The sequence below is a fragment of the Trichechus manatus genome, unplaced genomic scaffold, assembly GCF_000243295.1.
Source record: "Trichechus manatus latirostris isolate Lorelei unplaced genomic scaffold, TriManLat1.0 scaffold00016, whole genome shotgun sequence".
Lineage (NCBI taxonomy): Eukaryota > Metazoa > Chordata > Mammalia > Sirenia > Trichechidae > Trichechus > Trichechus manatus.
This window is the reverse complement of record NW_004443952.1, coordinates 12,174,546-12,183,984: the sequence shown is the minus strand read 5'-3', so window position 1 is coordinate 12,183,984 and position 9,439 is coordinate 12,174,546. Positions and strand designations below refer to the sequence as shown.

At 44.9% G+C, this 9,439-nt stretch overlaps 1 protein-coding gene across 1 annotated transcript in view; it reads right to left on the bottom strand.

Moving 5' to 3' along the window:
• The window catches only part of EPB41L4B (erythrocyte membrane protein band 4.1 like 4B), a 147,987-nt gene that overhangs the window by 6,304 nt on the left and 132,244 nt on the right, over positions 1 to 9,439 (bottom strand). Inside the window, exons 23-24 of the mRNA XM_023727407.1 lie at positions 8,359 to 8,475; positions 5,833 to 5,901 (exon numbers count right to left, since the gene is read on the bottom strand). Of these exons, the coding sequence (XP_023583175.1) occupies positions 5,833 to 5,901; positions 8,359 to 8,475 (186 nt within the window). The remainder of the gene's footprint in view (positions 1 to 5,832; positions 5,902 to 8,358; positions 8,476 to 9,439) is intronic.

Below are 9,439 nucleotides of genomic sequence, written 5' to 3'. Positions count from 1 at the left end.
CCACTCATCTGTTGATGGGCATCTAGGTTGTTTCCATCTTTTTGCTATTGTGAACAATGCTGCAATGAACATGGGTGTGCATATGTCTATTCGTGTGACAGCTCTTATTTCTCTAGGATATATTCCTAGGAGTGGAATTGCTGGATCATATGGCATTTCTATTTCTAGCTTTCTAAGGAAGCGCCATATCGTTTTCCAAAATGGTTGTACCATTTTGCATTCCCATCAGCAGTGCATAAGAGTTCCAATCTCCCGGCAGCCTCTCCAACATTTATTATTTTCTGTTTTTTTGATTCATGCCAGTAATGCCAGGATGAGATGGTATCTCATCGTGGTTTTGATTTGCATTTCTCTAATGGCTAGTGCTCAGGAGCATTTCCTCATGTGTCTCTTAGCCACCTGAATGTCTTCTTTGGTGAAGTGTCTGTTCATTTCCTTTGCCCATTTTTAAATTGGATTATTTGTCTTTTTGTTGTAGAGGTGCTGGATTTTCCTGTAGATTTCAGAGATTAGACCTTTGTTGGATTTTTAATAGCCGAAATTTTTTTCCTAGTCTGTAGGTTCTCTTTTTACTCTTTTGGTGAAGTCTTTTGATGAGCATAAGTATTTAATTTTTAGAAAATTCCAGTTATCTAGCTTATCTTCTGGAGTTTGTGTGTTGTTAATTATGGTTTGTATCCTGTCAATACCGTTTATTAGGCTCTCTAGCATTGATCCTATTTTTTCTTCTATGATCTTTATAGTTTTGGGTTTTATATTTAGGTCTTTGATCCATTTTTAATTAGTTTTTGCATACGGTGTGAGGTATGGGTCCTGTTTCATTTTTTTGCAGATGGACATCCAGTTTTGCCAGCACCATTTGTTAAAAAGATTGTCCTTTCTCCATTTGATGTACTTTGGGCCCTTTATATACATTATCTCTTGACAGCTTTTTAAGGTAGATACCATATTTCATAACACCTTAGACATTATCAGTGGTACGATGGACCATTTTTGCACGCGCCATGAAGAAAGAAAAATGTGACCACCCAAACTAGATCACACCCACTGCTGTAATAAATATTCTGATTTCAGAGATGTTAAAAGGTGAAGAAATGTACATCTTAGAACTGATTTGATGGGAAAGTAAAGTTAGGGTCAGAGAAGTGATCTGCCCAAGGTCATACAGTAAATGTGAAGAACCAGGATTCAGAACCAGAGTTAAACAAACAAACAAAAAAATCTCCGTTGCCATTGAGTCGAGTTGGTTTCCAAGGAGCGGCTGGTGGATTCAAACTGCTGACCTTTTGGTTCGCAGCCACACGCTTCACCACTGCAACACCAGGGTTAACTGACCATGTAGTTGGTGTTTCCCCTGACTATAGCAGTGGTTCTTAAAGTATGGTCCAGAACTAGCTGTATCAGCATTATCTGGAAACTTTTAATAAAAATGCAAATTCCCAGACCCCACCCAACACTTTCAGAACCAGAATCTCTGGGAATGGAATCCAGCAACCTGTGTTTTCACAAAACCTCCAGGTGATTCTGATGTTTGAGAACCACTGGTCTACAGCACACTGCCTCATTGGGGGAGGATAATTTACTGTTGTTGTTTTCATTACAAAGCAAGACACACTGATAACTTTTATATAGAAAATTTAGAAGATGTATAAGGGTAGATAAATAAAAAAAATCCATAATCCCTTACTATTAGCGTTAATATAGTTCTTGTAGTATTTTTTCCTGTGCATAGCTTTTGTTTGTTTTGCACCATTTTGATAATACTAGCTATATATATATTTTTTATCATGGTTAAAAAATGTGTATATAACAAAACATTTGCCAATTCAACAATTTTTCCATGTATAATTCAGTGACATTGATTACATTCATCACGTTGTGTAACCATTCCAGCCATACATTTTATAACTTGATTTTCCACACTAGTTGCTAGTCCTAAACTCAGAGGAATTTATCACATAGCTTCTTAAAGAAGAGGTCATGATCATCAAATGGGCAATATCTTCTTTGTCATTATACGGATGAGCTGCCCCTCCTAGGGAACCACGGAAAACCAGTGAAAATCCCAAGTACAGCTGTAGTTCGGTAAGGGTGTATCTGGTTCAGGAATGGGGAGGAGAAGGCTTATCTGTGAGGGTTAGGGCCCTGCAAGGTTATTGCTGAGTAATGCAAGCCCCTGTTTGTGTTTTACACCTGCTTCTAAAGGGAAAACTGATCTGGCCTGCAATGGAGCCATGTCAAAGTATTAACTACCAGAACAGGAGCATCTGACTTACATTTGTATAGCAAATGATGTTTGCCACAGAGAGCTTTCACAGATGTTGGGCAATGAAGAGTAGCTGTAGCAATCATGCATATTGTCCATGATTTCTTTCCAGGCAAATGGCAGGATTGAACTTCCCACCCCCTTTGAAGTTCAATGTGGCCATGTGCCTTGTTCGAGTCAATGAAATGTGGGCTGAGATGCTGTGTTTCACCTCTGTTGAAAGCTTTAAGAGCCAGTTTGTCGCCTCTCTTCTTTTTTCTCTGTCACTGTGACTAGCAACATCCGCCATGGTGGCTGCTCCATTAGCCTGGGTCTCAGAAAGAGGGCAACACACAGCAGAGCCCTCAGTCCACCCATGACATGTAGTATGAGTAGGAAATTCAACCTGTCATGTTAAAGCATGACTTAGCCTATCCTGCCTGATACAGGAACTGGAGTTAGAAGTTCTCTTGTTGCTTCAGTGAAGTAGGTAGAGGTTGAGCTACGAAATGCCACTTTTGATTCCCTCTGGAAAAAGAGGGAAATTTGCACTGATGGTTCAAAGGCGATGGGGGGTTAAAGTGCTGGGCCCTTAGTATAAATCAAGGCAGTGGCACCAAACTGTACTGGCAGTCATTGTGTTCTTCACTGCTATTCATTTGAAGTGAATAAAAAAAATCACGCTGATTTCACTTAAGAGTGACCTTGAGGAAGCAGTAAAAATTACTAATATTATTAAATTTTAAACTTAAGTACTCATCTTTTCAATATTTGTTGAATGAGTGCATGTATAAACTCTCCCTGGAACAAATAGGTAACAGAGGGACAGACCAGGTTAGGAAGAAGAACACTGGACACAAACTTGTCCAGAGCAAGCCAGGGTCCCTCGTCCTAGATGGGCCAGAGCACTAGATGGGCATCAAGCAGAGATCCAGTTAACAACCTGAATACAAGGTAGAAACTAGTCTCAGGATCACACAAGGAGGCCAATTGTTGAAAGCAGGCCCCAAGATGAATGCTGGATCAACAGCCAGACCAACTTTGTGCAGAGTTCCCTAGAGCTGCGTTAACTACCCTATGACTGTGGGCAGGATAAGTCTGGAGGCTGTGAAGAAGCTAAACCTGAGCAAGGTCAAGCATCTTGATCTTGGTGGAAAGCACAGAATGTGACACACGTGGGTGAGAAAAATTGGGAGGCTAAAGTCCATGAGTTTGGCTTCAGTTACCATCCAATGGCGAGTAGCTCCATGGTGGTGCAGTGGTTAAGAGCATGGCTACTAACAAAAAGGTCAGCAGTTCAAATCCACCAGTCACTCCTTAGAAACCCTAATGGGGTAGTTCTACTCTGTCCTATAGGGTCGCTATGAGTCAGACTCCACTCCATGGCAACGTGTATAGTCTAGTCCTCTTACTTGAGTTCCAGTCTTGGCTATCCAATTGCCCACTCATTCTTTCGATCTGGATATTTTAAAGGTTTTTCTTATGCATAATGGCCAAAGGCAAAATTATTATTCCTCCCAATCCAGTCTTCTTTCAAGTTTCCTTATCTAAGTGAATGAACCTGTTGTCCATCCAAGTTTTGTAAATCAGAAATCTGGGACCCCTCTTCATCCAACCAAATTCCTTACCAACCTTCTAAATATGTCCCCATCTGTGCATTTCTCTCTACCTCCACCATCAAAACCACTCAGGATCAAGCTCTCTGCCCTCTCTCCTTGTCTTAGATTTCTACCTAGTGCTCTGGAATTCACTCTGGCCTGAACCCAACTGTACCCTCATGCATTACTTCCAAATGCATCTACCCTGGCTGTCACTGACCTGCTTAAAATCCTTTAAAGGCTTCCTGTTGCTCTTAGGATAAAGATCAGAATCCCTAATGTGGTTTCGCCCCTGCAGTGTGTGGCTCCCGCCTACCTCTCCTTCCTGTTCTCACACCCATCTCCCTGTACTCTCGTACTCTCGGCAACCAGCCACACTGACCTTCTTTGCAGAGTCTTGAATGTGTGATGACCCCTGCTGCCCCAGGACTCTGGTTCATGCTGTGCCCTCTGCCTGCTTCAGCTGCCTCCAGGCCACTTTTGCCCAATTCTTAAAAGTCTCAGTGTGGTTTCTGATATTGGCTTCCTGCTCCATCTTGGCCTCCAGCTTTCAGGAAGGGCTCCCGGGGTGTCTCACAGCACTGCCAAGGCTGGGCAGGAGGCCAGAGTGGTCCACCACGGCCAAGTGAGGGAAATGAGGTTGGAGCTTCCAGCTGGGGAGCTGTGTCCCGCAGAACTGCAGGGGCCGGGATGGACATCTGGGGAGTAGTGTTTAACATCCTGGCCCGGCCCCAGTGTCTCTGCCCTGTGGATCTTAAAAGGCCAGTGCTAGAAGTAGCTCATGACCCTGGAAATGGATCGTCCTAGGAACGTGGTTTTTGCTCTGCCTGGACAGCTGGACACCTCCTCACCTCTCTGTTCATCCTCTGAAACTGAAATCAGCCACTGCTCCTTCCCTCCCTCTCCATGTGGCTTCAGGGAGTGGCCTTCCTCCAGCTCTTGAGACTGCACTTAGAGCCACCCCTAGACCACTTCACAGCCCACCTTATAGATCCTCCAGACAGGCCAGAGACAGTTTGGAAGGAGCCTGTGGGATCATATAGTTTTATGGATTGCAAACTCTGATCCCTGACAGAAGAAGGTAAGAGGAAGAAGGAGGGGACCTTGGGCTCCCCACTTCTGCTCCATATAGCAGCTCGTTGTAGTGAGTGTCCACGGAAGCTTTCATTTGAAGAAAAGTTGAACAGCTGAAAAATTGCTGGAAAATCATCCAAACCTTTTTGCAGATGAGGAAACTGTAATATTTAAACATTTAAAGACATTTAAACATTTTGCTGAGAGCTTAAACAAGCTGCGCAGAGACAGACTGAGAGGTGGTAACAAGAAGCTGGTTGTCACATGACTAGCTGGTCTTGTTAACTGCACCACCCTGCAGCTTCAGCCTGGTGAAACAACAATCATAATTGTGGAATCAACATTTGTGGAATGTTTTGTGGTTGGTAAAACTAAACCAAACCAGTTGCTGCTGAGTCGAGTCAGTTTCAACTCATCGCAACCCCACGTGTGTCATAGTAGAGCTGCACTCAATAGGGTTTTCAATGGCTATGATGTTTCAGAAGTAGATCTCCAGGTCTTTCTTCCAAGACGCCCTCTGGGTGAACTTGAACTGCCAACCTTTCAGTCAGTAGCCAAGCGCTTAACTGTTCGCACAACCCACGGACTCCATGGTTGATGAAATACTTTCAAATCCTTCATCCTTTTTGACTTTTGCCTCCAGCAGATATAAGGAAGATATTCTTATTAAAATTTCCACTTTAAATAAGAGGAGGGTGCTCAGAATGGTAAAGTAACTTACCTATCAACTATCAAGAGGCTGATCCAGGGCACTTACTTCAATCTCCAAACCCCAAATCCCAGCTCCTTCCCAACCACACCAAGTTCACAGTGATCAAGAGAAGTTGTTAGCATTGTTGTCTGGCATTCCAATGAAAAGCACGCCACTTGGGAACCATGTTTTCAAACGATGATTTGTTTTCTGGATTGACTTACAGTAAACTGTGGCCCTGTGGTGAAAGGCTCAGGAAATGGGTTCACTGTATCAGCCGGGAATGTTTTTATCTTCAAAAAAAAAAAAAAAAAAGAAAGAAAAGAGTGTTACTTTTGGATTAGAAAACAAAGTTTTGAAATTATTGGCAGCACACTTTTAAGCCTCCTGAAGGATCCAGGGAAACACACAGGCAGAGACTTTATAGCTTGTGTAAGGAAATGCACAAAGGGTCCCTCAGGAGGGCTGCAAGGGGGGATATCTGTGCCATAGTTGTACTGCGGGGCTGGGCCTCAGCAGGTATGCCTGCTGGCAGAGCATCCTGTGTTTACCTCGCCCTGGAACTCCCTTCCCTAAGGTCTGCTTCTGTAGCCCAGGACCCCCCTGGTATGCTGGCTCCTATGTATGGCTTGACCCACAAAAGACCATGCTCAGGGTGGATAATGAGGCAAGCAGGGCTGCCTGGGGTGGCTTCTTATGGCTTTTCTGCAGCTGTGGGGAACAGCTTAGAGACTGCTGGGAGGTCACATCCTGGGACACAGTCTATCACAGCAGGCAGGGTACTAGGAGGCCTGGGGCTAATTAGGCCAAAAAATATTCCCTGTCTATTCACTTTCATTGTTGGACTGCCTGTAAACTTTGGGCAATAGAAGAAAACCTCACGGGAACCCACACAAGCATGCAGGAACTCTACAACCCTGGCCTTTAGGAAAGAAGGTATGGTGTTCAGAAGTGCCAGGGCTTGGAGCAGCCTCAGCACGGGGCTGGTCTGATAGAGGTTGGATGCTCCAACCTGGTCAGGTATAATGGTGCCCAAAGAGCCTTTGCTTCCATTTCTTTCTTTGGTCATTCTGTCTTTGGTTTCCTGGAGGCCTTGGGGAATGCTGGGGCTTATTTCTCTAAGCAGGACTAGGGTACTACAAGGTCCAAAGGCTCAATGACGCCAACTCTAGCTTGGCCTGCAGCTTCCAGCACAATTATTGGCTGAATGGACATTGTGCCACTCAGCTGCCAGAGGGCTGTGTCCAGGACACCAAGGCCACCACTGCCCAATGGCAGCAGTCTTTGTGTCTCTCAGGGTCTTGCCTGTGGACCCTGGGATAGCTACTAGATTCTGTGAGCCACTCTAAGGGGAAGCATAAGGGAGGGATGAGTAAAAACACATTAGAACAGACCCAGATATGCCGAGGCATTCTGAACGGGTGAAGGGAACCACTCTCCCCACCTAGGGTGACAATGTCCTTGCATTGTGCACTGAACTGAAACGTCTAGCCCAAGCTTCTCCCCTTCCCTGAACTGTCTTCAGTCTCTTTAAACATCTCAGAATTCCCAGAATGGACCCCAAACTGCCTTTAGACTCAGGTGCCAGCTCTGATTGCTGGTAGCAGCTGCCTGCAGCACAGTATAAGAAGGACTCTCAAGCTCATCCGAGGGGTGGGCCCCTGAAACCTCGTACTGCCAACAGGCATAGTCCTTATGTTGCTAAATGGTCCGACATGGTGTTCTGAGATCTATATCAAAGTGAAATGTAGATAAAACTCTCAGAATATCATGAAGTAGAAGGGGAAAGGGCGTTTTTGTTATTGCTATTAAGCAAAGAAATATGAAGCAACTTCAAAGAATTATCTTATACCTGCTCTAAATAAGAAAAATATATTCCAATAGACACACTGTGTTGGTCAGGCTGTGGCAAAGCATATTCATTCTCTTCTGATGGCACTGTCAATTGGTATAACCACTTTAGAAACAGAGCAAAAGTCAAAGTTGCACTATTTAACCCAGCAGGGTCTAGCCTAAGAAAATAAAACACCTGATGTAAAAAGCTATGTTCCCTTGAACAGTGAAAAACTGGAAACAAAGCCCACGTCCCGCAGTAAAGAATTGGTTAGGTAAATGACGGTAAATGACGGAACAGTGACGGTCTGATAGAACGTGGTAACAAGGATAAGAGAGAAACCCCAACAGCACCACGTTAAGTGAAAAGAGAAAAACAGGAAATAATATGCACCCTAAGATTACAACTACGAAAAACTATGAATGGATATGAATAAATACTGGAAGGAAACATGTAAAAATAGAAAAAAAATCATGCTAGGTTGGATTAGGGGTGAACTCTTTAAATTGTTACAGAATTCTCCTAGTGTATTGGTATCTTGATACATAGCAATAGAAGAAAAGTAAAAATAGTTTTCATTTTCAATAGAAATACAACTAACAGTCTGTCTGGTGAGTACTAGACCATATTTTTTTCTCTGGGGAAAAAACATCTGTGCTCACTCATCAAAACTCTAGGAAAACAAACTTTTCCTGGTTCTTGAGGCCTAGAGGCAAAGATGTGGGATAAAAATCACGTGTCCCAGCTTGACCAGGGCTGGCCGGACTCCAAACTCTCCATCCATCTTGAACGGAGAGCCCCTGAAAGCCTGGCTCTTTGGAGGTCTGGCACCCATGCGTGCCCTTCTGGCCGCTGCCTGGGAGCTCCTGCCCACCTTGCCTCTCCTCACAGGCCCCTCGCCCTGCCAGGTACCTACCAGCCTCGTTTTGATTGGAGGGTGCATGCAAACTCCAGTGGGCTCTTCCTTCATGGGGAGAGAGAGTGGAGGAGAACAGCGAGAGTGGGCACAGTGTGGGGCGCTGGCGGGCTCTGCCTGCTCACGAGGAGAGGAGAGAAGGGTAGGAGGAGGTGGTGAGAGAGGGGGAGGAGGAAGAGGAGATAAGGGAGGGGGAAGGAGAGAAAGATAGCACAGTGCAAGACAGATCTGTCAACGCTGGACTGCTCTAAAGCCAGCCTGGCCCGCAGCCGACTTCCAGCCTCTGGCCAACTGGCTTCTAACCCCTCCCTCCTCCCTCTTCTCTCAGCCTTCTCTCCTCCTCTCTGGCCCTCATCTGTCTTCTCCAGCAGAATGACACATCAAAACCCATTCCCAGGTACATGTGAAGATTGTTGAAATATCAAATGTTTTGTTACATATATGTTTACCACGATTAAAACAAAACCCATTCCCAGGACTGGCAGGTAGTGCTCATCTCCTGTGTCAACTCCCCAGGATTGATAGTGGCTTCCTGGCATGCCTTTGAGGATTCTGAAGCATTGCCCAGGCCAAACCAGAAAGAGAGCCGTGATCAGTTAGTGAGGTCTGCCATGGGAGCAGTGTGAGAAGTGGCCACACACTTGATAGTATTTACTTCTATGCTCAGGGCCCTCCTGCAGCCTGCAAATTAAGGGCACACGATATGTGTTTCTGTGGTGTGTACGTGAGTGCACGTCCAAAAGACAGCACTAGAGGAGAGATATATTAGGAAGGAGGAACATATGGTTTAGGATTTGAACTGTCATGGCTCTTTGTTATCTGTGTTCAGAAAACTTACTGGCCCTGACCCCTCTCTTCCTCTGCATGTCCATGGGCCCAGGCCTTGGAGTCTTGTATTGACCTTTAAGGTGGGATACTTGGGGTACCTTGCTGCTTAACTGAAAGACACCAAGCATTGCGAGAAAAATGTCACGCCATTTGGGGTCCAAGTTTCCCATCCCAGCCCCAGAATCATGCCATGCAGACAGCAGAGGCCCAACAGCTTGCATTGGTGAGGATGAGGATGGTGAACAAAGAATGC